This window comes from Cyprinodon variegatus, unplaced genomic scaffold (genome assembly GCF_000732505.1).
Source record: "Cyprinodon variegatus isolate N-32 unplaced genomic scaffold, C_variegatus-1.0 Scaffold93, whole genome shotgun sequence".
NCBI classification, from domain to species: domain Eukaryota; kingdom Metazoa; phylum Chordata; class Actinopteri; order Cyprinodontiformes; family Cyprinodontidae; genus Cyprinodon; species Cyprinodon variegatus.
In genome coordinates, this window is record NW_015150546.1 from 1505193 (window position 1) to 1532852 (window position 27660).

The 27660-nt window shown below is 38.6% G+C and overlaps 2 protein-coding genes across 2 annotated transcripts; both read left to right on the forward strand.

Moving 5' to 3' along the window:
- Window positions 1–116: 116 nt before the first annotated feature.
- On the forward strand, window positions 117–10798 carry plaa (phospholipase A2-activating protein). The gene is made up of 14 exons (XM_015373808.1): window positions 117–348; window positions 2524–2717; window positions 2806–2906; window positions 3423–3543; window positions 5295–5462; window positions 7307–7442; window positions 7522–7691; window positions 7771–7922; window positions 7999–8218; window positions 8409–8474; window positions 8551–8622; window positions 9375–9482; window positions 9806–9976; window positions 10109–10798. The coding sequence occupies exons 1-14, from the start codon at window positions 200–202 to the stop codon at window positions 10675–10677; spliced, it is 2397 nt and encodes a 798-aa protein (XP_015229294.1). The 5' UTR covers window positions 117–199; the 3' UTR covers window positions 10678–10798.
- A 1966-nt stretch (window positions 10799–12764) lies between these two features.
- haus6 (HAUS augmin like complex subunit 6) lies at window positions 12765–25339 on the forward strand. The gene is made up of 16 exons (XM_015373807.1): window positions 12765–13175; window positions 14289–14384; window positions 14469–14547; window positions 16024–16156; window positions 16287–16431; window positions 18803–18865; window positions 18944–19001; window positions 19271–19444; window positions 20229–20425; window positions 21173–21302; window positions 21383–21485; window positions 21556–21616; window positions 22256–22388; window positions 22457–22552; window positions 22628–22763; window positions 24403–25339. The coding sequence occupies exons 1-16, from the start codon at window positions 13039–13041 to the stop codon at window positions 25074–25076; spliced, it is 2415 nt and encodes an 804-aa protein (XP_015229293.1). The 5' UTR covers window positions 12765–13038; the 3' UTR covers window positions 25077–25339.
- The last annotated feature ends 2321 nt before the right edge of the window (window positions 25340–27660 follow it).

Consider the following 27660-nt stretch of genomic DNA (forward strand, 5'->3'; position numbering starts at 1 on the left):
GACAGGTATCCATAGTTAATTCAAGTGGTAAAAATAAATAAAATTAATTTATTAGTTTTATTTTGAAAGGCCAAATAATTGGTATTTCATGACGTAATTCCTCTTCCGGAATCATTGGCGGCGGATGTTGACAGCGACACCGCTTAGCTGTAAACGTTGGTGTTTGGGTTTCGTTTCTTGTTGTTGTGCTTAAAAGAATATGGCATCATCGAACTCCTTTAAACTCAGATGCTCCATCCCGGGCCATGAAATGGACGTAAGAGGACTGGCAGCCGCGGTTTTCCCAGAGGGAGCTTTCGTGTCCGTGTCCAGAGACCGAACCGGAAGGGTTTGGGTACCGAACTCCAGGTAGCTAGCATTAGCACTTAGCCTCCACCTGACTAACTATACTGCCAAGTTAACACTTTACGACCCTTATCGTGTCATGGTAGGGCCAGGGATTGTTTCGAGACTTGTAAACTGCATTAAAATAATTGCCGCATTGAAGCATCCACACCATCACACTATTTTATCAGACCGTTGTTGGAACAACCGTTAGCTCGGAGGCTAACGGTTGTTCAAATTAGCTTTGTCATTCATTCGCAGCACCTGTCTGGTTTCTAAGTAACGATAGCGAAGTTTGGTGATTCCCTGGGTGATTCCAAGCTTTAAAGAGTAGTAATGGAGAATGTGTTTTTTTTCTGCTTATCTTATTAATATGCATTTAAAAAAAAAAAGAAATGAGTCTGGGTAAAGGCTCCCTAAACTTAAAGTTCCGTGAGTTTGGTTCCGTACCTCTAATATCCGATTTTATTTGTTTCCAATCTTATAGACATTTGTTTCCTAATTTATTACAAACAAAATTTGGATGATAAGAGGTTATACTTTTAGGATAAGGTGATTAAATATTTAACGGCTATACATCATTTACAAATTAAAAACAAAAAACATTTGTTGTTCCAAACATTTAATTTATTTAAAGAAATGGGACTCTCCTTTTTTATACATAGGCCTATTAAATTGTCATTTTAGAGTGTCCTTTTATAGTTGGCGGCTTGATGCACATCTGTGCAATAATCTTACTGTCTAATCAGCATATTGATATGCCACACCTAGGAGATTACTGCCTTATCTCTGCAAAGTGCTCGTTAACGCGGATTTAGATGATATTTAAGGGAAATGCGGCCGCTGTGTACATAGAAGTCTTCAGACTTTCCTATTGACTTTTGTGAAATTGTAGCAACAAAAAATTGCTGCATTTATGTTTTGATCAGTGTATAAAGAAATATGATACCTTTAATATTCATTAAAATTGCATTAAAAATATGTGATGGACCCAAACAAAGTGACTTGTATTGTAAATTGAATGAGAATTTAAACACAGTTTTCTTTATTTCATGTATCTGAAAGTCTTTTAAGTGTTGCTTGTATCTATATTCACCCCCCCTCTCTTTGATTTGCTTAAAAATACAGAAATCTGTGGAACCAAATGCCTTCGGACCTTACATGATTAGGGCTGGGTATTTTCGCCAAAGTCCTGAATCGATTCGATTTTGATTCATACAGTTTTAAGTCGTTTATTTTCGATTCCATCTGTTTTTACAATAATGAAAGTGGTTCAACTGTGTTTCAAAATACTCATGTATTTTATTTTTTCCTGTCATATTAAACACAAAGTGAAAACTTGTAAATCAGACAGTTTAAACGTGAGATGTGAACAAAACTGTCTCAAAAGTGCAAACTTGATTTTGAAAAGTGAAAAAGCCTCACTTGAGCAAACAGACGTGACACAGCAGACATGCATGAGCTGCATTATCTCCACTGTGCAAACCATATTTGCAGCATTGTCTGTAACAACTACAGGGTGTTTGCTGGTCAGCCTCCATTTGTTAATATCTTCAATCAACCTATTGGCTATATTTGCAGCTGTCTGGCTTGAAGTATTTTGAGTGCACCTTTCCTGCTCATTGGAATGTGAACGTCATGCACTTCACTATAAAACTAATCGATCTCACTTCCTAGACATCGATTTTGCAAAAAGGAAAAAAAGGAATCAACTCTAAATTGATTAAATAGATTTTTTTTTTTACCCAGCCCTATACATGACTATTAATTTGAGCACACTGGTGTTTAACTGACTCTCAGTATGAATCCTGTGGAGGCCCCAGAGATCCGTTAGAGAACATTGGTGACAAACGGCACCTTGAAGGCCAAAGAACACAGCAGAAAAGCAGTCTTTAATTCAAACTCCACATGCTAAAATGTGTTTCAGTGTGCTCAGTGTAATGGTCTCCCATTTTTTGCACAGTTTGTTGTCCGTGTTTATTGCTCTATCATGAAAGAAAATGTGCAAATCCCTCTTAATGTTTTAGTTCAACAGATCCATTGGTCAACCTCTAGAGAAGTGCTTGTTCAGATTATCTAGAATGCATATGTTTTCATGAGGATTATGTGATTTGTGTTTTTTTTTTATTGTTGGTGCTAATAGTCCTGTAATCGGATTTACTAACTACATCTTTGCTTTCTGTCTTCTCTGCTCAACAGCCCAGATAACGGATTCACTGAGATGCATTGTATGACTGGACACTCAAATTTTGTATCCTGCGTATGCGTCATTGCGCCCAATGATACATATCCCAGGGGCCTGATTGCCACTGGTGGGAATGATAACAACATTTGTGTTTTTACTCTGGACAAGCCACAGCCCCTCTACACCCTGCAGGGTCACAAAAATACAGGCAAGTTCTTGATAATTCGTTTGCAATTAACCAAGATGACAGTGCATCTGAATTAACCTGGTAATGCTTTTTTCTTTTTTTTTTTCAGTATGCACTTTGTCCTCTGGGAAATTTGGAACCCTTTTAAGTGGCTCCTGGGACACAACAGCCAAAGTCTGGCTCAATGAGAAGTGCATGATGACTTTGCAGGTTTGCTGAAGCTTCGTTATTTGTTCATTTGCTCTCCTGAACCGCAGTTTTAACAGGGTCACTTTTCTCATTTATATATTAGTGTTAATTTTTGTTTGTTTGATCTGTATCACTTTCCGCGAACCTTTTCTAACATTTCACATTATAAGATAAGAATTAAAAGTATGTATGACTCATGTTGATTTTGTATCAGGTTAATATTTGCATCAGTCAATTCCCAAAGCAGCAGTGTCGATGTCATATCAGAGATCGTAGTGGCAATCCTAGTCTGTCTTAAACTACAACTTCAGGTCAATACAATTGTTCCTTAGATGGAGTATACTGACTCTAAAATGGGCCATTTACCTTAAGATGACCCACACAGGGCAGGAATTAATTTGAAACTGTACAAAAATATACAAATTTAGCATTTAAAGTTGAAAGAACTGTTGATAGTACCCTCTGAAAGTTAATAGATCCAAAGTTTTGTTCAATATGCTGACAGGACTTATTCTGTTCTTGCTGCTTTTAATTCAGGGACACACTGCAGCTGTGTGGGCAGTCATCATCCTACCTGAACAAGGCCTCATGCTTTCTGGATCAGCAGATAAGACCATAAAGCTTTGGAAGGCTGGCCGATGTGAGAAGACGTTTACAGGTGAGTCCTTTTTATGTAGTTTCAGGATGTGAGCATATGTGTGCACAGCCAGCTTTGTTCAATCTCGTACTTGCCTTCTTCCAATTATCTGGGACCAGACCACAGAAGCAGCGTCTTAGTAGAGATGCTCAGACCTCCTTTACCTCACACCTCCTTTCCGTGAAGCCTGACATGTTCCAGGGTCAGCTGAGAGACATTGGCTGCCTTTAAATACTTCAAATTATAACTCCTACCCCCTTTGCTAAGCTCCTATTTGTTCACCGTGGACATAGTCTATGATAAGAACCCTATCCAGAGAAGGAAAGGCACTCCAGACTGCTGTGGCGAATCTGGACAGCCTTCAGACTTGCAGATGTCAGTATGTTACGAATATACAAGAATGGTGCTAGCTAAACTGGGACTACAGCCTTCCTGGAAATAATAAAAAATAAAACCAAAAGTTATTCAACTGTAGTAATGACCAAATATCTTCATTATAAAACCAAAATATGTGAAGCTGCATTCATTTGTGTCACTCAGAGTGTAAGTTACCAAATAATGTGTTGTTTTTCTTTTAAACTGTGAGGTGCGCTGTACCTATACGTCTTGTTAGACAAAAGATTGGGCCACTTTGTTGCTCCTATATGGCGGATATGAACATTTGTTAGTCCCCTTGTTTGTAAGCTTTTGATAAGGGTTATCCTACTTCAACACCTTCATTACTGCTAGTTCTATTAGGACGGCGCTTTTGGTGACTGCTGACACAGTTCCGCTTTGGCTTTTGGTGATTTCCACCATTGGAATCCATTGTATCCTGTTCTGTCCCCTGGTGCTCCTCCTGTGATGTGTCAGGATCACCTCCTGAGTGGAGCGTACAGGGAGCATCTAAAGCAGATGTCAGAGCTACCTGAGCTGACAGCTGGATGTCTGAGCTCCTGAGCTTTCTCTGAGGTAGTTTCCAGCCATCCATTGACCGAAGATAATTTCGGCCACTTGTATCCAGGATTTCCTTCATTGGGTCTTGATCCAGATTTCATGAGCATAGAGGAGGGTAGGAACAGACGGACCTGGATGCATCATTAGTGTTATCGGATGCAAATCCAATGCCTGCAGACTTTTTTCCAAAACCTTACTTCAACTGACGGCTGTAAGGCATCTCTAGCAGAAGCCACGCAGCTCCGTCTATCGATCTCCTTCTCCTTTCTTCCCTCACTGACCAGGGACCCCACTTTAACTCCTCTTCTTGCAACTCTCCTCCAACTGAAGGGGACAGGCCACCTTTTTCCAGAAAAATTGCCTCAGATGAGCCGACCTTCATCCCAGCCGCTTCACGCTCTGCTGCAAAATGCATATCTTGTATGTCTGGGTAGTAGGAAGCCAGTGGAGTCGCATCTGCTGAAAGCAGGGAAAAAGTTTACCAAACCACTGACCCTTTGCTTCATCTGAAATCACGTCCATAAAAGTTATGAAAATGACCGGTGACAGAGGACAGCCCTGCAGGAGTCCAACATGCACTGGGAGCGGGTCTGACTTAATGCCGGCAATATGGACCAGACTCCCGCTTCCAGGGGCGTTTAAGCCATCGCCTCTGGAAGGATCTGGGCACTGAAATCCGTACAACACGTCAAGGTGGCGGTTCAAAAAGGGAACCGTATCCTCTGTTGCAGAGTTGGCTGTACATGCACATGCACATGTGTGTACATTATTATTTAAAGTAAAGAAAAAAAATGCAGGTTGGGTTAGTACTATATACATCTTTTTTTTCACTTTAGGTCATGAGGATTGCGTGCGAGGACTGGCTGTGATTAGCAACACAGAGTTCTTCTCCTGCAGCAACGACACAAGCATCAGAAGGTGGCTGGTGACAGGCGAATGTGTGCAGGTCTACTACAGTCATACCAACTACATCTACAGCCTAGCTGTCTTCCCTAATGGCCAAGGTTTGTTCACTATGCTCATTTTAAAGTTAGCTTCATGCGGCCCTTTAGAAATGCTTTTTATTAAATCAGATTCAAATGATTATGTGATTAGATTTTTAAAGTGTCGAATTAACACAAAATCTTATCTAAGGCACTTCCATAGAATGACAAATTCTATGGAATCCAATTCAGTGCAATCACATCATTAGTGTTACAAAGATTACATATATACCATTTACGTACAAACTGGCCTTAATTTATACTCCCTATGTCTGGACTAATTGAGATTCTAAGAAGCTATACAAACTCAGGCAATTTCCTTTTGTGATTGTTTTTGAAGCAATCTGTTATTTTGATAAATCATGTGGAAATAGTAGAGCGGGAAGACTCCCCTCTAACAGGAATACACCTCCAGCAGAAACCAGCCTCAGTTTGAACAGAAAGAATATACCAAGTACCGTAATGACCCGAATATAAGACGACCCTGATTATAAGATGACTCCCTCTTTCCAGAACCAGTTTTTAGAAAATAAAACAAAAGGAAAAAAAGACTATTTCTATAAACTATTTTATATTGAAGTGCTAACAATTTAATTGATATTAATATTACATTGAAAGATTTCTGCAATTAAAGACAGATTTAATTGAAATCTGGCAACACTTCAACTCAAATGCAATCTGAACTTTACCCCCGGAATGTCTCAAAAACCTGCATGAGGCTTTTAATCATAAACGTCCTCTGCCTCGCTGAGAGTCCTACTCTAAACCTGCAGTTCTGCAATTTTTGATAAGATTTTCTTTTGCTGTTTGCATTTTTTCTGTCTTTTTGAATGTACCATCTTCTGACATTACACTCTGTAACTCTGTGTTTCTTTGCTACCTGAGAGTTGTTTGTCTCTGCTGCATTGACCACCATTATTTTAAAATTGGCATCATAACTCGGCCTCAAAAGTCTGCAGACTTTTCTGACTCTTGATCCACTCCATTCTGGACAGAGACTATCCATTTGTAGCATTCTTGTCCCTTCTTCTCTATCATGATAAAAAAAATAACCCCAGCCACAGTGAGCTTACTGGCTTTAAAAAAAAAAAAAAAAATGGCGCCCTCTGCTGTTGCATTCGTTTAGTGACCCCAGGCAACTGTCAGCCTGTATAATTGGGTAGAACCCGAATAAAAGACAACCCCACATTTTCACACCGTTTTTAACAAAAAAATATTATATTCGGGTCAATATGATATATCGAATGTGTTGTTATTCTGTGTTGAACAGAGAAACGGCTAAAAACAGATAACGTGATTAGCAAAGAGGGAAACAAGGGTCCAGCAGTAGGTTTGTAAGTGGTTCTTTCTAGATATGAGAAATAAATAAACCAGAAGTTATCTACATGAAAATGTGTCGCCTATATGACAGGGTTCCCGCGGGTCCTTAAAAAGTCTTAAAAGTCATTGAATTCCTCAAAATAAAACTAAGGCCTTAATTGGTATTAAAATGTCTTAAATCAGTCTTTTGTAGGTCTTAATTTTTAAACATCATAAATAGGATTATTTTTATTATGATTTAATTTTGTAATCTAAATGAAACATTACATTTGAAATTTTTTTTATATATATAAAAAGAAAAGAAAAAAAACGTCTTGCCATTATTGGTTCCGTCCCGATAGCGGAACCAATAAAAGCGTTGATGTGGCCGGGACATTTGGGAGATTCGCCATTCACTTTTTGTCTGGAAAATATGAGCAAGTGTAAATGTAACGAAAATTAGTTATCCAGCCAAGAGTTTTCTCCACGGTTAAGTGGCATTAAAAAGTCTTGAATTTAACTTGCCTTATGCTGTAGAAACCCTGTATGATGTTTTTCTGTCTCAGACTTTATAAGTACGGGAGAGGACAGGACTTTGAGGATATGGAGGAAAGGGGAATGTTGTCAGACCATCCGCCTCCCTGCCCAGTCAGTCTGGTGCTGCTGTATTCTACCCAACGGGGATATAGCTGTAGGAGCCAGGTAATGCAAATCCACTCCCCATCAGCGCCCTCAGAGTGTTTTCTCTTGTACCACTCATCTGTTTTATTTAAAATCTTAGCGATGGCATCATTCGCATCTTTACGGAAGCCGAGGATCGTATGGCCAGCGCCCAAGATCTACAGGCCTTTGAGGACGAGCTCTCCAAAGCTACCATAGACCCTAAGACAGGAGACCTTGGGGACATCAAACTGGAGGACCTGCCTGGGAGAGAACATCTCGACGAACCTGGTAATTACATTTTTATCAGATCCCATCTGTATATATTTCGGTGTCTTTTTCAGGTTAATGTTGCTTTATTCTTGTGCAGGGAATCGGGACGGGCAGACCCGTTTGATCAAAGATGGAGAGAAGGTGGAGGCTTATCAGTGGAGCGTCGGCGACGGCCGCTGGATGAAAATCGGGGACGTGGTTGGAGGCTCGAACCAACAGACCTCTAAGAGTGTGGTGTATGAAGGAAAGGTAAGACGACAAGCTCGGTGCTGTTAAGAGGATTGCTGCATCAGAACCTCGGCTAAGGCGTCATTATCTGGTTCAGGAGTACGATTACGTCTTCACCATCGACGTGAACGAGGGAGGTCCATCCATGAAGCTGCCTTACAACGTGACAGACGACCCCTGGCTGACCGCCCACAACTTCCTCCAGAAAAATGACCTCAGCCCCATGTTCCTCGATCAAGTTGCTAATTTTATAATTGAGAACACTAAAGGACATGTCGTCGGTCCTGCTCAGCCCAGTGGTGGTGATCCGTTTACAGGTGAGGCCGTTGTTTAGAACTGGAGCTCAGTCACTCTTAGTTTGTCGCTATTACACAAGATTCACATAAAACAGTTTATGTCAGGAAGTTCTATCTCTAAATCTTTGCTGGTTCTTCAAATAGTTCTCAGAGTTAACTCTCAATACAGACATCTGTAATTATAAGTTGTTTATGTATTTTTTTTTAACAGGAGGATCTCGATATGTTCCCGGTTCGTCTAACGACAGCTCTGACTCTGCAGCAGATCCTTTCACAGGTCAGACTCTAAACTAATGGGCCATCCACAACATGAGGGATTATGCTTCCACAGGCTTATTTTTCTTCTTGCGCAGGCGCTGGTCGCTACATCCCAGGATCCAGTTCCAACGTAGGCACTCCTTCAGGTGTGGCTGATCCGTTTACCGGTGAGTTCACCAAGTTTGCGACTTGATTCAACCTCACTTGCCTGAGATCTGCTGAACAGAACTTGTGAATGGTCCCTCAAACTCGCTTTAGGATGAGAGGTGATAGGTCCCTCCAAGCTGTGGCACCCAAACAGTTGAATGCACTACTACTTTCCCTACGCTTGGGGTTTAAAAAACAACTAAAAACATAATTTTTTTAACCAAGCATTTTAGACAAATTCTATCCAGGGCTGCTATCATTTTATGTATTTTGTTTACATGTATTTTAAATGGTGCTGCTTTGTTTTCTATGCCTCTTATTGTACAGCTTTTTGTGACGCTTGTCTGAGAAAGATGCTATATAAATAAAACGTACTTATTCTGTATCACCCTTCTGAAATAAAAATAGAACATTATTTATCTAACAATAGAGAAATTCACTCTCTACATTTAACCCATCCCTTTGGGGAGCAGGGGGCTGCCATTTTGCAGCACCCAGGGAGCAGTGTGGGGTTGCAACTTCTTGCAACTTCTTAAAGCACAAGCGCACTGCTCTAACCATTCGACCAACACTATCCCCACTTTTGTTCACTAAGAAACAATATTTAAGTTTTTTTGTTCAAGCATTTGATACTGCATAGCACTTCTCAGCATTGGACCACCGTGGTCTACTTTATGTCGGTTGTCTTGTTTGCATGCAGTGACAGATTGCAGAAAAGTTAAAGGGTTATTGTGGGTGTAGCTCTTACTGGATTCATCTCTCTCCAATGCAGGAAAAGGTGCCTACTCTTCTGCAGCCCAGAGACAGACCTCCACTAACATCTACTTCCCTAAAACTGACGGTGTGACCTTTGAACAAGCCAACGCCCCTCAGATCATAGGTTAGTTAACTAAATACAGATGTAAAGATGTTTCATCTTTTTGGCTTGTTTTTTCTTTAAGATTCTGTTTTCAATGTGAGTGAAGTCCAAAGTTAAATTACTATTACTACTTATTTTTTTTGGCTGCATTTAGATTATTTTTATGGAATATTTTAGTTGCATGGCAGGTAGCTGAAACTTTTTAATCTATACTAGCTAGTCAAACATGAATTAATTTAGATTTCAAGCTCAAAACGGTCTTCCAGAATTGACAAAACAAAAAAATGTTAAAAGATATATTTGTACCTTTTTAATAAGTCTTGTTAATCTTGCTGTTTCCTAAGCAAAGTTAAAGGAGCTGAATGAAGGTGCCCCTCAGGGACAAAGGCTTTCTGAGGAAACCATGGAAAGCCTGGAGAGCTTGTTGCTGGTGGTTTATGGGGCAAACTCACCTGAGCCTCCTCCATCCCTTCAGCAGATAAACCTCCTCTGGAAGGTCTGCCATTGGCCTGAAGGTACAGAAACACCATTGAGTTCTCTAATTTGTGGAAATTAAGGTTTTGTATTTTTCTTTTAGATTAAACATTAATAAACTTCTATTCTGATTCTATTGTTATTTATTTATTTATTTATTTTTTGCATTGTAGATATTGTTTTTCCTGTCCTGGACATCCTAAGGCTGGCAGTGCGCCACCCACAGGTTAACGAGAGCCTTTGCGGTGAGGCAGAAGGAGTCCAGCTGTGCAACCACCTGCTGAGCCTGATGAGGCCCGAGGGCCGCCCAGCCAACCAGCTGCTGGCGCTGCGCACTCTGTGCAACTGCTTCAGCGGCAGACACGGCCGGGCTCTCCTGATGTCGCAGCGTGAAACGGTGCTGTCTCGCGCTGCAGACCTGGCCGCTGTCTGCAATAAGAACATCCACATCGCCCTGGCCACTTTGTTGCTAAACTACGCGGGCTGCCTTCATAGCCAGCCTGACCTTGAGGCCAAGGCTCAGTGTCTGTCTGTGGCCAGCAGGGCTTTAGAGACGGTGCAGGACAAAGAGGCTATATTTAGGCTCCTGGTGGCCTTAGGAACCACTGTGGCTTCGGACCAGACGGCCCAGGACTTGGCACGCTCCCTGGGTGTCAGCTCTCAGATTTCCAAATATTCCACTGTGTCTGAGCCGTTGAAGGTGGGGGAGTGCTGCCGGCTGGTTTTAAAAGAACTACACTGATGTTAATAATTAGAGATAATAAGACGAGCACTTCTTTCTAATTCTCCGTTCTCCTTCTACAGTCTGATTAAGACAGAAATATTACACTTGTATTGTCTGCAATAAAAAAACATCTTTCTCTATGCTTAGCCTGAGTTTTATGCTGCATCTGTTATATTTATAGAATAAGAGATAAAATAATTTTAAGTTAAAATATCAAGCTACCTATATCCTGCTAAATTTTAACTTTGATCACACATGCATGCAGCTTTTTATTGGAGCTGAAGCCCACTGGAGGTTTTGATTGCTTCCAATTTATTCATTTTTCTATTGTAGTGTTTGACTAGCTGTAATGAGATGAAGAGCATTGCACTTTTTAAACAGATTTTTTTTTATGTTAAAGATGGGCTCATTATAGAGGTACAGTGTTAAGCCTCAAATGTGTGATCTTTGAAAATTTAATTACGTATAACATATCAGAAGATCCTGTCTTTATCTCAGCATAAGAGGAACTCCAGTGCTGCACTGAGGAGGTTTGTAAAAGGATTGGTGAATTGCTTTTAAGTTGAAAGTTGACTCAGGAATCTGTTCTGGATAAGAGTCCCATTTATGACATACGAGATTTTTAGTTGTAATCAGTATGCCACAGAGCTAGGAGAACATTTCTAAATGCTGCTGTAAAAGGAATCCCTTTTTTCTTGAAGATCTCATCCAACCTTACTTGTACGTCTTTAAACTAAATCTGAGATAAAATCCAAACCGAGGAACTGGGAGTTTAAATCAACACCTCCAAGTTTGAGATGAGAGTCCAAAAAATGACATGCTGGCATTTTTGGCGCCTCTTCGTAGACTTGAAAGAAAGCCTCACTACTAAAATCTACAAAAAAAAGAATCTATTACAAAAAGCTAGAATACATTCAGTCTGCAGAAATCTGAAGCTTGGAGCCAAACACCTCACCATTACATGAAACGGGTGGTTTTGAGTAAAGCATGAGATTTAATCAGTGTTAAGCAAAAAGCAGGCAGAAATGTAAAAAGGCCAGGCAGAAATAAATAGCGGCAAAGAAATAACTAGGGTAAAAAAATACAAAGGAAGAACAAAACAGACAATAATATTATAACATGCACATAAATACTTAAAAATATAAGTAATTAAAAAATAAAGTTGAAGATTATAAAGGACAAAAAAAATAAGGTAAATATTACAAAGGCAAATAAAGAAGCTAATTAAAATAGTTATATACATTTATGTCTCACTGTATAATTTAATTTCTACTTACATTTTTTTGTTTATTGTATTTTTGGTGGCAATTAATTGTATGCTTATTTATTTATTGAGCATTTATTTATTTCTGTATTTATTTTTAAATATGGCAGAGTTGGTCCTATATACATACATATACAAGATGTTGGCATTGTTGGGGACAAGTTTTGATCATTTGTTGGAAATGATCTGAAACTGAAACCAAATGAAGAGAAGGCCCCCTGTCTAAAGGGAAATGGACGATAGAGGGCAAGAATATCCTTGTGTCAATGGATTCTAACCAAGCTTCAGGCCTAGTTAATCCCACAGTTTGAGTACAATCTATTGGCCTATAGCTAAAATAGCTTTAGGGAGTTTGATGAATACATATGAACTTTTTTTGTGTTTTATAAAGGAACAGGTGAGACAGAAAAACACACATACCTGCCCTCATTACAAGAGGAAACAATAAGGAACTTACAAAAGAAATGCTGTCTTGTGAGGGGTTTTTTTTTGTAACTAATGTAAATCTCTAATATTCGTTTTTCATACTTTCCTTACAACCCTGTTTGGATGTGGTACAAGAAAAACACATTTCAAGGTTTTTTTAATAGATGGCTACAATATCCTAGGTTTCCTAAATATCTACTTCTAAAGTTATGAAATAATGGACATAAAGGGCACGCTCGGATTTAGTTTTAATACTGAATAAATCATGATTTTATTTTTTTTTTAGTTGCCACTCGTACAAATTCGACTTATTGATATATGCCGAGGATACCTTTATGCTTTTATTTTGGAAACAGTCACCACCGGAAGTGATTATAAACAACATCCGGGTTGTTTTTGGAAAAATTGGCGGTTGTTGTTCTTGCTGATCTCATTTTCCTGTTACTGTCCGAGAGATATTGAAACCAATTAGCCTTTAGATGTTTTTAAGTAGCTATGACCTTACAGGATAATAATCGATGGTGTTTCTGCCTTTTATTTTCATTCTGATGTTATTGATACATGTTTTTAACCACCCTTCCAGGAGCTACTGTGGGAGTAAAGGTTGAAGTTAGAGCTAGCTAGCAGGGCAGCTAACTCCGGCTAGCTAGTGCTGGAAGACAAAGCTGGGATTCTTGTGGTTTTTAGTAATGGCGAATCAGAACCTGCTTCAGAAGAAAATCGGACAGAATCTGTGGTTTGCCCTCCTGGGTCTGGGCTTCCAACCTGAATCTGCGGCTGGATCACTGGCAGGCAAAGCCAACACCAAATACCTCTGCCTTGGACCGTAAGTTTATTGTTGATGATTTAGCACAACCTAAACTCTTAAAACATCTCCGTTTATTACCTTTATTAATGTTTTGGCCTAAATAAATCTTTACGATTACAATCTCCTGGATTTCTGCATGAGGTGTGTTTACTTTATATTCAGATGATCTAATAAAGAGCTACTTTTCCTTTTATTTACAAATCAACAGTCTACTTGGATTAAAGATGGACTGCTTTTTGGAAAAGACTTATATTAAGTCTACATAGATGCTTTTAAATTTTCACCAGATTGGGTTAGCATCTGCATATAAGTCTTTGTTTTTATACTACTTTTATAATCCAGGACAGATTTATTCTTAACATTAGGATAATTATCACCATATCATTTTGTTTACATGTCGGAAGAATGGTTGCAGCCCTACTTTTTAGGTGTAGAGCAAATTAGATTCCATAAGTGTCTTCCCCACTGCTGAATGTTGAGTAAAATGGGTTATTTTATTTGTACAAATTATGTTCGAACTGTAAATATACAGTCATATGTTTAGATTACAATTTTTTTTAATGTTTTTATTGCTGTTTTCAATGCTGCACTTTAAAGAATTGTCTAGAGCTGTTTTAATTTCTTAAAATTTCTTTTTGTTTACACTTGTGTATACACAATGACTAAATAAATCTAAGTCTAGATAGAAATTTGCTTTAATATGAGGACATAATACTTTTTTGAGGACATAATCTCATGCAAAATGAAATCAGTTGGACAGAAATAGTTTCATGGCCAAAAGACATTTGAAGGGCTTTTGAGATTTGGGAAAAGAGGGGAAAATATTGATGTTTTGTTTTATGTGCTGGCAAACCTAAGTAGAGACCTGCCTAAAATCTAATCTGTGCTTCTCCTAAAAGTAAGTGTTTACTGTTTAAGATTATCTAAAATACCAAAGAAAATGAATCAATTTTATAAAGTAAACAGTCATCAAATCAGTCCAGGCTTAACATGTCTTGTTACTTTGGCTTTCAGACTAGGCTTAGTTTGGAATAATTACCTAAAAAACAGAATGAAAACCTTTTATTAAAGTAATGAATATGATGCTGATGGGTCTGGTTGTGTTTATTATGATCTTTTTTTCCTGATCAGGAATATGTTTGACAAACCAAACAAAGATGCCTTCTACTTGGTCACCCATTTCCTGTTGGAGAAACTGAATCCCTCTCGCTTTCATGAAGCATACAGGTAATGTCAGATCATGCGGTCGGTTATTAATATTCCTTCATTAAATGTTATGTGAACAAACATAATAATAATATTTTGCTTTAGGCACTGCTGGCCTGTTTTGGATCACAAAGCAGATGCTGAGTTTCGCAAGGTTACCTGTACCTGGCTGCGGGAAATCATGGTAGGATCTGTAGTTTTTCGTTTTCAGGAGAGCACATGAATTATGTTTTAACTGCTTTTTTGTTAACATTAAGGCTTGTATTACTTTGGTTATCATCGTGTCATTTTTATTCTTGATATGGGAGAAGAAAAAAGCAAAACCAGCCTAAAAAAAAAAAATTATATCAGGGACGGATTAGATCAGGGGTCTGCAACCTGCGGCTCTTAATAGTGGCCTAAAATGATATAAAGAGACAGTTATTGTAGTTGAGCAATGTAGAGCAGTCTGAGAAGCTTTATTTGGCTTAAAGAAATATATTTGATTAAATTCTTACAAGATAATAGCATTAAAATACAAAAAAAAATATGTTTTTACATCTACTTCTCTTGTTATCTTGGAAATTATGTTTTTGTTTGTTTTTTACATCAAATAAAACCCTGTGGAGGAAAATCTTTGCTTCAAAAAAGGTGTTATGCTTTCCTTATTTTAAAGCTAGAAATAAAAATAAACTGATGGCTGTTTATAATGGAAACATATTTCCTATTGCAGGTATTTAACAAATATGAATAATGGGTTGTGTTCTATTAAGAGGTCATAATCAGTCAACAAAATTTCAATATTTGTATCTCTAAACAGACAGACTAATTGCAAAATTGCTCTTTGAACCTCTAGTTTAGACCAATACCAAAATATTCTGCCTCAGCGTTAAAAGAAAAATCCTGAATTGATCAAATCTCTAATGATGACCCAACTCTTTTTCTTTCTTTTCAAGAAAAAAATATTTTTCTTTTTTTCCCTAATATAATCAAGCATTTCAATTAAGGGAATTATTTATGAAGCATTCAGCAGAATCTCCCTGTTGAAGCATTCAGCCCTGGTTTAAAAAAAAGTCGAATTTAAAATTGGGAACATTTAATCTTACTGTTTCATGATATTTCAAAGGGTTTTAATGTTTTAAATACAATTGAACTGTTAAAATAAGTCAAAGTAAGAAAGGTTTACTACTGGGGAATGGGGAATGGAAGTATTGTAATGTTTCCGTGACATTATCCCCACTAATTCCAACTCTGTGGGCCTTTCCATTTAATATTCCCTGCTGGGTGGTTGGAAATTCAGACATCGGTGTGAAAATGAAATGTACCACTGTCTTGCATGTTTTAGTTTCCCTGCTGATAGTTAAACGTTACACATGAAGGAATGGCTGAATGGCTGCTGAGGAAGTATTGTAATCACTTTAATCTTGTGTGATGGAGCCGAACTGCCTCTAAAGCATGCAGAACAATGGCACCGGAAGACCAGGATAGGAAACACTGGTATAGACCAATGAGAAGTTCTCAGAAGGCCTAGCTGGGTATATCTAATCAAAACTCATAAATCATGTCTGTGATATTCAGATTTCACTCTACATCAGGCTGAACTCTGTTCTGTAGGGATGGAAATGTATTCTGATTTCATTGCATACATGTTTCACACCATGCTCTGTGTGATTTCCTGCAGGATGAAACCGCCAACTCAGGATCTAAAGTGGTGATGTCATTGTTTCTATCCCCTGGTGGTCCCAAGTTCATCAACTTGATGCTTCAGTTAGCGTGCCATGTGATGCTGCAGGACATGAAAACTTTCACCACAGGTAGGGCCTCCGGAGAACTCTGTATCAGTGCTAATATGTCCTGAGACAATAAATCCTACAGGTTTACAGTTCATCACATCACATCTGTAGCAGAGCTGTATTCTAGAGTGACTTCCTGTCTTGTTGACAGATAAGAGTTGGGTTCCTGAAGCTGCAGCCATGCCTGCCTCCACCTTGGACATAGCAGTGGGAAGGCTAAACTTCGTCCGTTCCAGGTTTTTGAAGGCTGCGGTGGATCAGGATCGTTTTCTCCACGAGTACCAGAGACGAGCTCAGTAGGTCTTCGACGTGTGAAGTCGGCTGTTCTTGTGTTTTTTTCTTGTGTTCTTTTGTTTTTGCTATAAGGCCCTTTCCACACAAAGACGAATACAGAGTGTTATAGTTTGATTGAAGATGTTTTCGGACAATTGCAGAATTGCACCCAAAGCGCTGACAAATCCAGTGGGCATGTGAAAATGGTTGGTGATGTAGATAACGTCATTGGTGGCGAAGGGGGGAGATGTAGCTCAGATATGCACACTGAAACATGAAGCAGCTGTTTTCTCTCCCAAAACACGGGCTGCTGAAACGACAAAATACATTTTGTATTTATGATTAATTAGATATCATGGATGGGGCCAAAATTCACCTAGATTTACTTTTTGGCTGCATAAACAATGCAGGCCTACGTGTTAAATTTAAATCCGGTTGATTGTGTGGTCGTTCACATTTTCAAATATAAACGACTTATATTTGAACTCCTATTTGTACTGCATTCATACAACTAACCCTCAGATTCCACATCCTGCGCTCCAACCTGCTCACATAGGCCCTGCGGAGCACTTGCACAGCCATGTTAATCAATATGAACTGTTTCACATCCACCGCTACTCCTCTGCAGGCCCCCTTCCACTTACGTCTTCTCCGTCCTTCACCATCAAAATATGGAGCCGAGCTATTTTTGCTCCGCTCCGGCAAGGTCAAGATCCGCAATTGGAATCAGGAAAAAGGAAAAAGAACATAGAGAAGATCCAGTTTGTCAAAGAAAAATATGGTAACGACAGATCGGTAACTACAAATTAGAGCATAATTTTTATATATTCCCCAAAAATGAAGACAAGTCAAGTCAAGTCAGCTTTTATTGTCACTTTCTTCATATGTACAAGACATACAAGGGAAATGAAATTACGTTTTCTCTCTAGAAATATACAAGACTGACATTTACAGACTGACATAAAGTGCGCGACATGACAGGTAACAGTGATAAGATAAATATAAAGTATAGACATTACAATAAAAGCAATAAAACAGCAGCAATAGTATATTCCAGGCTGAGGTAGTGCAGGTAAGGTGCAGTCCCTGGTACAGTGTGTGTGTGTGTGTGTGTATGTATGAGACTGTTTAATTAAATTATTTGATGCAAACTATTGGTATTTCAACATAACAGGAAGCAGATTTCTCATCTTTACCAAAATATGTATTTAATACTTAGAGGCTTAAAAGTTTGATCAAATCCAGTCCCAACAACTTTCAAGAGCGCCTTTCACAAATTCATAACAAACTTCTTATCACAGGCATTGATGAAGAGATGCTGAGTTTGCAATTAGAGAACAAATCAATTTTGTATGATCCTAATAAAAACCCACAGGGAAAAGAAAAAATGTTTGGGCAGAAACGTGTGTGATTGATGTTGATGGTGAGTTTTAATTATGTCATATTAAATTAAGCATTAATTTTTTGCTCCTAGTCCGGAGCAAGACTGGAGGAACCGTGGAGGCTGTAGGCTGAAATTTGCGCAGGTGTTCTGGAACGGGGCGGGGCGGTTACCGAGGACGTTGGATTCGGGGTTAGGTGTTCCACATGCCCAGTAGGATGAGCAGTACGCAGAATAGTGTTCTTTGTTGAGTATTAATGACAAACAGGTCGGATGAATGTGACCTGGCCGTACAGACTGTGGTTACATTTGAAAAGATTAGTGGCCATATTTATCATCAGTGGATTGAGCCAATAAGTTAAAAGCTGGACAAAAAGTTAATTATCGAGTGTTTTACTCACACTTTTACCTAAGTGGTGGATTAAATCTTCAGTGTGAATCTCAGAGCGAATTACGCCAGCACTTGGTGCCATAAAGGGAATTTTAGATGATGTCATTTCTTAGTCTGTGGAGTTAACCAATCGCTGAATGGAACTTTTTTTTTTTTTTGATAGCTGCGATTACTCAGCCTCATTTACAAAATTGCACAATCTAAATATTGCAATCAAATCTGGTAGATCTACTAAAAACCCATAGTTAAAAAAAAGTCTCAGTATTGGAAAAAGTGGTAACGACAGCCTAAAGTAACCCAGATCAGATCTGGGTTACTTTAGGCTGTCGGGTGAATGTAGCCTGAAGTCTCCTGCCTCACCTGTTCCCTATGATTAAATTAGTCAGCCAGGAAACTGTGTAGCAGCTGAAAGGGCTTTCAGTCACCGACCACCACCCAGCTGCACCTTTACAGCACACATTAGACCCACCATCAGGAGAACGGAAGAGGAATCTTTGCAACCAACAGGAAACCTTTTATTCTTTAGCTTTATATTTGCTTCTGCTATTTATTTTATTATTATATTTGCATTTAAATCTTTTACATTTGATTGTATTTGTTTTATTTCTTTCTTTTCATTTAGGTCTCTGGTCAAGTCCATGAGAGACCTCAAAGCAGAGGGTGCCAAGTACGATCAGCTCCTAAAGTATGATTAACTTGTTTTTTTGTGTTTTTAGATGGATTTTAATTTTACTTGCTAATGTTCAGCATTCTTTACTTTCAGGTGTCACATTTCTCAAACTCCTCAGGATGCAGAATCTCTGTCTGAGAAGACAAGAAAGGTGCGTTATGTTCTACAATACTGAAGCATGTTGCTGCAAATGCTGCCTTTTTTTTTAAATCAAGTCGTTCCGTTACCACATGTTGCAGTGCAGCGATGGAGGCCAGTTTTCCAATAAATTGTTTCAGGAATAAGTCAAAATCAATGTAAAATTTGGAGAATTATCTTTTTCATCTAGTATTTATATTTATCTAATTGTACTTTCAGCATACGGTTAAAATGTCTTTGGACTGTATGAAAGACGCTGTTGTTTTCTCTCTCTCTGGTAAGGTTCGTGCTTTGTGGTCGGTCATTGAAGGAATGCTGTCTAATATCAAGGAGGACCTGACTGTGATAGAAAGTGTTTTAAAAGGCGACGTAGACCAGTACGTCCTGGACGGAACGGATCGAGTCCTCAAACTTCCTCCTTGTCTACTGGAGAGAATTGAACATCTTCCACATCGGGTGAGAACAAACCCAAACCCCAGCATCTGCTGCTTGTGGAACTTTGAACATTAGAGCAAAGTTTCCAGGGGGAAAACATGTGCAATTTGTGGGTTTGTTGTGTTTTTTTGTAAAGGGCATACAATGTACAGCCATATGCATTGCTAGCTGAAAAATTTTCACAAGGTCTAATTTGTACTCTAACAAACTCTGAAGAAGTGTCTGTAAACTAATAAATTAAGGGGGGGAATCTGTTTAGTATTTAGAAAATCAGCAGTTTTGCTAATCCTTTTTTTTTTTTTTTTAAATGCCTCTAGGTTTTAACTGCACATGTTAAACTGTTTTTGGGAAAAAAGTTTTTAATGCACTTAAAAGGGGTTTTTAAAAATTTTCCATGTAAAGTAGGGTTAAAATGGCCAAAGGTCCCGGTTAGGCTTGGTCATGTTCTATGGGTGCTCCCATATCTGTTAACCTGGCAGTATCCAGATCGATATGTGTAGAACTAAGTTGAGTTCTATGTTTTCAATCTGGGATGGCTGCTGTTCAGTCAATCTGTGAAAAGGAGGGACGTTTAGTACAATACATCGAGCTGATTGGGTTACATGGCAGCTAGTACCCGCCTTCCATATCCAATCGTAGTAGTGCGATTCGTCTGCAGCTTCTTGAGTGTTTTCACAACTAGCAAAATAAGCTAGGAGTATTTCAAGATGGATTTGTTGTTAGACTGGAAACTCAGATCTTGTGAGAATCCAGCTTGCAGTGCAAGGTTGCATATCTGTTTGACTGTGACCATTTCATTCTCCAGTTAAACTCAGGAAACCTGTACGAGGCGGGCCAGCTGAACCTGCTGTGTGTCATGGAGCTGTTGAATCATGCTCTGCAGGCCCTCAAAGAGGAATGCTTTCGGATCTCTCCCTCTGTCAAGTCCCAGCCTGGTGCTCAGCACCTTCAGGAGAAGTGCCAACAGATGTGCCGAGTGCTGCAGGACCTCCGCTTAATCAGGTAGACCAGTGATTTCCAACCTTTTTTGATTTGTGTTCCCTTTTGGGACATTTTGTCATACCATGAGTTCCCCTCTCAGTCAAAGGCATTGATTGTTCAAAAGTGGAATGTACAATAACTGAAATAAAGACTATTTTGAGACTGATCTCTGTAAGAAGCAGAATGGAGAGATACAGAAGAGTTGTTTTTTTATTTTTATTTTTTTTATTTAATCCTATGTTTTTATTTTTGCTATCGAGCAGGTTAATTTCCTATCAATCTTAATGTTTTAATTTTTATTATATGCTTTCCATCTCAAATAAAAAAACAAGTATTTTGCCTGAAAGTTTGTGAGGAATTGAAATAAATGCAAAATAAAATCATATTATAAACCGGTCTTTGTAAAACTGGAGCTTCTTTGAGTAATTTCACTATTATCACATTAAAACTTGGTGAATTGGTAACAAGATAGAGAAGAGAAATTATAGTTAAACTGACTTAATTGGGTTTTCACAAAGAAAAACAGATCTATCCCCATTTTATTTTACTATCTAAGAAATAAAATATTTTAATGTTCCCCTTGCAATGCACTTGCAGACCACTAGGGGTACACGTACCCCCGGTTGGGAAACACTGAGTTAGAACATAGGCTCTGCTCACTCTATGCACTCCAACTGTGTTGCATGTCCTAAATGTACATGTTTGTCCACATATTAAATTTTTTTTCTGAATGACTTTGACTTTCGGAGCTTAATGTCTCTCCTTCAGGCAGAAACTTTCCAAGGAGGAAATTCCTGAAGTGAAGAGTGCCATCAGAGAGCTTCAGGCCAGCTGGGAGCAGAAGTGGATGCACACACTGAAAGAAAAGCCACTTGTTTCTTTCCTGAATGAGGATCCTGTGAGTTTCCCCTTTAGTGTTTAACAGGATTAAACAAGTATTTAACCAGACTAAACTGACCCTGTATCTTATTCTTTTAGGCTCTTGGTTTCCTCTCACCAATGGCTCCGTTGTCTTTTGAACCGGCTCCTGAAGCTACTTACAGGCGCAGCATCTTTGCTCAGTTTCCTGCTAAACTTCTTGGTACGCAAAACTTTTTTTTTTTTTGCCAAATTTAAACCATCTAATAAAATGTGACATTTTTAACTTTTAGATGACAAGCCTACAGAGGTGAAACCAACAGAAAGTGTCCACACAAGTCTGGATATCAGAAGGTAATCACGGAGCAGCTACAGAGGGAAGCTTAAAGCTCACCCTGGCGGGAGGCAGATACCTGGGCAGTCCTAAGCAGTGGTCTGTCCGTCACTGGTCCTCCCAAGAGCATCCCTGCTTTCTGATGACCGCGGCGAATTGAGAGAAATCGCCACGGACAGATACGGAGCAGACACTTTGATCAGAGTTTAACTGCGGCATTTCAGAGTTGATATGATGATAAAAATATATATAGTTTAATCGATGAAGGCCTACCTATCATACTAAGTCATTGCGTGTTTCTTTAAATTCCTTTAAAGTGAATAGTTTTTGATGCATGGATCTTAGCAGTCTTCATTTGCCTTAAAATGCTGCTTTGTATTGTATAAAATATCAGATTATTATTTTGGAGGGGAAAGGCATCCGTTTTAAAACCGGTGCTTTTAAAAAAAAAATAATTTTAAGAATCTCTCTACTAATCAGATTTTTTTTTTTTTTGTGGATCCGTACAGGAGAAATTTAAGATCCTATGTACCTGCATCACAGAAATGTTGCATTAATTTTGTCATCTTCCAGCTGCAAACTCGATGTATTAAAAAAAATAAATAAAAAATTCAGCTAAAATGCAGAGCATAAAATGCTTATTATTTCACATATTTCAGTTTTCCTACAGTGCCTGAGCCATCTGAACGCACCGTTGTTTCTGAAGCATCGCGAGCAAATTCATCCCTGGATTGGCTCTTCGACACGCCGCCATCCCCTCATGGAAAGGCTGCAGCTGTAGCACCGCTTCAGGTGAGTACTGCGTTAACCAGGGTTCCAGTGGATCTATTGGTCTTTATTGCATCTGTGTTTATTTGCAGCCGCCCAGTGTTGACAAGACGACCCATCACAAGACTGCTCCGGTGAAGACTCACTCTGAGATTTTAGACTTGGAATATGAAAACCTCGCTGATCAGGTACTTTGAAAGCCTCTTCTTAGAAATGCATTTTACAAAGAGGGTTTAAACATGCATGTAAGAATTTTTTATTAGTTTGCAGATGCCGTAACGACAACCAGTCCGTTTGATGGCCAAGGGAAAGGTTCCGATTTAGAGGATCTTCTAAGCACCCTTCAGATGGATCCATTTTCTACTAGAAAGCAGCTGCCTCGAACACCTAAGAGCTTAAGTGAGTTGGAAAGATTTGCAGACCGTTTCACGTCTCTTTGGCTGAAATTTATTGAATGATTTTTGAGACTAAGGCAATTAATGTATGAGTTTAAAAAAATTCTACAAGTTTGGTATGCATTTGTATTCAGCCTCTTGAATCAATGCTTCACAAAAGTGTTTTGCAAAAAAAACTGCAGGTCTTTGGGTTTTGTTTAACCACCCCCCAACTGGTAGAAAGAGGCTGAGGTTTTAGCTCATTGTAAAAATAGCTCAAGTTCAGGAAGAGGTTACCAATTGGGTTATAGGTCTATGTTGACCTAAATTCTTTATATTTCTGAACATCAAAAGTGTTTAAATCGAACGTTTGATTTCTCACTACTAAAAAGATGCTCTAAGCTATGTTTCGTTAAAGTAATGGGGTCCTCCTTAGTTTTGATGCTTGATCTTTTAGACTTGGGCTACGCTCACACCGCAGAGTGAAGTGACCCAAATCCGATTTTTTTGTTTAACCATGTTTTTAAGGTTGGGTAAGATTGCTAGATGCTCTCCAGCACTACCATCCATGTTTACTTCCATAAACACAGAGCATGCCTGCTTGTGACATCATTGCGTCCTCTACTGCCCATGCTGGACACTTAATTTGTATGAATGCAGCTCACACAGGAGATCACGTACAAGTCGCATATATTTGGAAATGTGAATAGCAACGCAACAAAAATCTGAATTGAGCATCAAGGCCTGCAGTGTGAACGTAGCCTTAGACACTTGGGCTACGTTCACAGCCACTTGGCTATTTGGTCCTGAATCCGATACGAATCTGATCTTTTCAAATGCGATCTGTCTGAATGGCCAGGTCGCATTCATCCGGCCTGAACACAATACCAGACAAAGGTCACTATTCTGGGTCTTGCTATGAAGAAGCAACAAAAAAAACAACAAACATGGCGAAAGATGATGCGGAGAGCAGTATTGATGTTTAACCATCTTTAAAAGATGGAAATTTGAACGGTAACGCAAATAAATCCGATTTCAAAAAAATAAATAAATCGGAATTGAGCATCAAGGCCTACAGTGTGAACGTAGCCTTAAACTTTAGAGTGCAGCTGCGATTAAATGACCTACACATGAACGTGTTGGCTTATCAGATGTTTCTGGAAGCTTTGAAGCTCCAGTCTTTATTTGCAGGTGTTTGTTTATAGTAGAGGTTCCAAAACTCTTCAGCTTCTGACCCAAAATTTGGTATCAGAGTTGACTGATGACCCAAACCATTAGCTGGGTAAACAAACATCTCTACAAAATCAATTAATGACTGGTCTTATCGTTTTTTTTGTGTACACTTTAGGTTATTTTAACTCTAACAAATGTGGATCCCAAGACCCTATGCTGGTTGATTAAGGACCCCAACTTTGCAAAGCAATGGGTCTGAATACAAATGCAGTTTCTAGATTTTAAGACCTCTTACTTTTGTTAATGAGATGCATTGATTTTTGTTTTCTTATATAAGCCATAACATTTGCAAAAACACTAAGAACATGCAGTAAAATTGACAAACAAGACAAGTCCAGGATGACCATAATTGCAGCATTACATCTGCACACTATAATGCAACCTATTGATCTCTTAAAATATTAAATATTCCTTTTTCTACTTTTTTAAAGTAATGGATGTAAAAAGCTCCTGGAGAAAAGCTGTTGATGAGGATGAAGCGAAAAGACACTCCCTGCAAAGTGAGTCCAACGACAGCATATCTGGGCGACTCAGTCCTGTGAGTAGGGTGCTAAATCTGAGCCCCTCCCTGGCTGAAAACCAGACCTCTCCCCCCACTCTTGGAGATCAGGAAGCCTCCTCCGCCTGTCAACAGGGACTCGTCCCCAAATCTTCTCTTTTATGGGAAACTTTCTACACAGAGGCTCATGACACCCCCAGCGGAACTGGCAGCAGCGCCGTACAGTTCAGCCTCGAACACGAAACTCTGCCTGAAATGCCGAGCTGTGATAGTTTGTACCTGGAGGATGAAGCGGTGGATATGACGAGTGAGGAAGAGGAGCTACTCATCCCCTCCTTAAAGACTGATTTAAAGCAGACCCCAACCCCTTCAACTCATCCAGAGAGGAACGCGGTCTCCCTGATTGAAGGCTCCCCTGGGGGTCTTCTTTCAGATCACAGGATCTCTGCTAAAGACAAAACCTGGCTGACTGAACCCACAGCATCAGAAGACGATACCAACAAGGTGTTTTCATTGGATCTGGATTCACTGGATTCTCCTCAAAAGAAGGAGTACAGCCTGCCCACACTGATCACCTTCTCCCCTATTGATGACATGAAGTGTTAGCAGCATTAAAGGCAGCTCCTTTCTCTTTTTAAATTGTTGGTGATGGACTCTTGATTCCAATTGTGCTCTAAATGGATAACATTTGTGTATATAGCTGTAAATAAATAAATCACATCTGTTGCACTCTGGATTAGCTCTAATTGGATTGAAGAAAATGATCCCTGAACTGAACCACTAAGATTGTCACAGTTTATAACTTCTGTCTTGTCTGACCCTGTGTAGATCAGAGAATAACTTGAATAAAGAAAACTTTGCAAAGTAAAATGTTGTTTACATCTCACCACTCTGTTATGAAAAATAACTTCCAAGTGCACCGGGGGTGAAAAAAAATTGGAAGCTAGCAATCACATAAGTATAAAGGAGCAAATGCTAGTCATTTATGTTTAGGTATCTTAAATATCTACTAAACAAGACTGAGATGTTCTTCCCCTGAAAGCTTAGAATCAATGATTAACACTTTTTGATATTTATTACAAGAATGCAAAGTCAGGAGGGTTGACAGACATTTATTCCTTGCAGTTCCATCCTCTTAAACTAGGGGGTGTCAAAAGCTGCAGGAACAAGCTGCAGTATTTAAGTGTCAAGTTCACACTAAACTGGACAGAAAGCCGGAAGTTGGTAGACTTCTTTTTTTTATTAACCAATTTGATATTGGTTTAACTTTAAGATTTTTTTTTCTTAATTAGAACTAAATGTTACGCGTTTAACTTGCTATACAGGAGGCCCTGGGTCTGCAGTAGTAAATGGATTATCTGGTAAATTGATCAATGCAGTTAGCACATCTATAGTTATGCTTGAAACTTAAAGGTGCACAGTAAAATCGAATTTGACAAAAGTAGTGAAATGAAAAATGGAACTCATAACATAAATATATTAAACTATAATTTTGAGCAACAGTGTTATCACTTTTTTTGAGTTTTATTTGAATTAAAACTTTGAATTTGCTCTTTATTCTAATGGGAGGGCATGTCAACTTTCAAGCACAACCTTATGGATCCTTGTTGAGGTTTAAAATTTGAGAAGTGAAACCTAAATAAACCTTGACTTTCTAATTTGGTGATTGTAATGAATGTAAATCACATTTCCCAAAATAAAATAATTTTCAGGAACTCCTCTTTGGTCAAGTGACCTTTACAGGTTGCTCTATGCGTGTCCAACTGAATCCAGCCTGCCACCACAATTTATCTAAAGCATTTTACAAAATGTGCTTTTAATCTTGACAAAGTGGATAAAATGGCTAAAAAGATTGCTGTAGTGGTAAATGAAATAAAACCAAAAGTTTGATTTATACCGTTTAAATTGGCCCTTCTGAAGACTAACGCTCAAGTGGCCTGATATAAAAATGTTTGGTTTCCCTGCTGAGAGGGCAGATTTAAAAAAAAACAACGATTAAAGGCTGGGCATTATAAGCTTATTGCTTCTGCAAATACCTTTTTCAGTTTTTTCTTTCTTTTAATTTATGTTACAAGGACATATACTGTCATGTATTGTATACTTTGGTTTCTGAAAATATCAAAAATATTAAAGATTTAAGTTAAATTCCTAGTCGATGCTATCAGTTGAAATTGTTTTTTTAAACAATTGTGTTGAAGTCTGATTTTACTGTTCATTTCCATAAATTTCATTAATTGCATCAGCACCACTTGTGGCAAAATGCTCCCACAGCATGATAGTGCTACTACCTTACTTGACAGTTCAATGTTTTAGTTTTAAAAGCCTCACACTGATTACTTAGAATAGCCCAGGCTTTAATTCCTCTGACCATAAGGCTTTTTCCAGAAGAACTTAGTTTATCAACATTAGCGACTACAAATATCAAAACTTACATTAACTGGGATTACTTTTCTTTTTCAGGATCCTCTCATTTGTAACTTTACTACTCTTGGTTAACTCTGAATACTGATAGTGTCCTTGCAATTACCATGGCCCCTGATGGGTTTATATGGGTTAATAATACTGCAATTTGAGAATGTATTTTTAAATCTGAGGACCGTCTCTGATTAGTTTAACTGGTTTGGAGTATGCTGAGGAACCAGAAGGTTCCCAGAAAAAGGTAAATGAGAGTGTAAAACAAAAAAATATATTACTGTGATTTAGAAAGGTATTCATAATCAAATTTATGAATTGAGTTTTTTAAATCTTAATAATTTAACATAATTGATCTAACATTGGAGGATTTTACCTCTGCATTTAACCCATCCCCTTGGGGAGCAGTGGGCTGCCATCGTGGGGTGCAATCGGGGGTTAAGGGTCTTGCTCAGAGACCCACAGTGGCAGTCTGTGTTAGGGGTTTTCGAACTCACAACCTCAGGACTCCAAGCTCCTAACCACTAGGCCACCACTCCCCTGTTTAGATATAGGATTTAAAAACACATGTTTAAATTGCATTATTTAATAATGGATTAATAAATACACTTTAAAAATCCTAATGATAATTAAATTTTTATTTAATTTGATTAAAAAAAATGGCTGATTAAACACTTTTTAAATTGTATTCCTAACTGTTAGATTTAAATGGTATATTTTCATAGGTCCTCCATACATCATCACCAAAACATTAAAATATACTAGCTGGCAATACAAG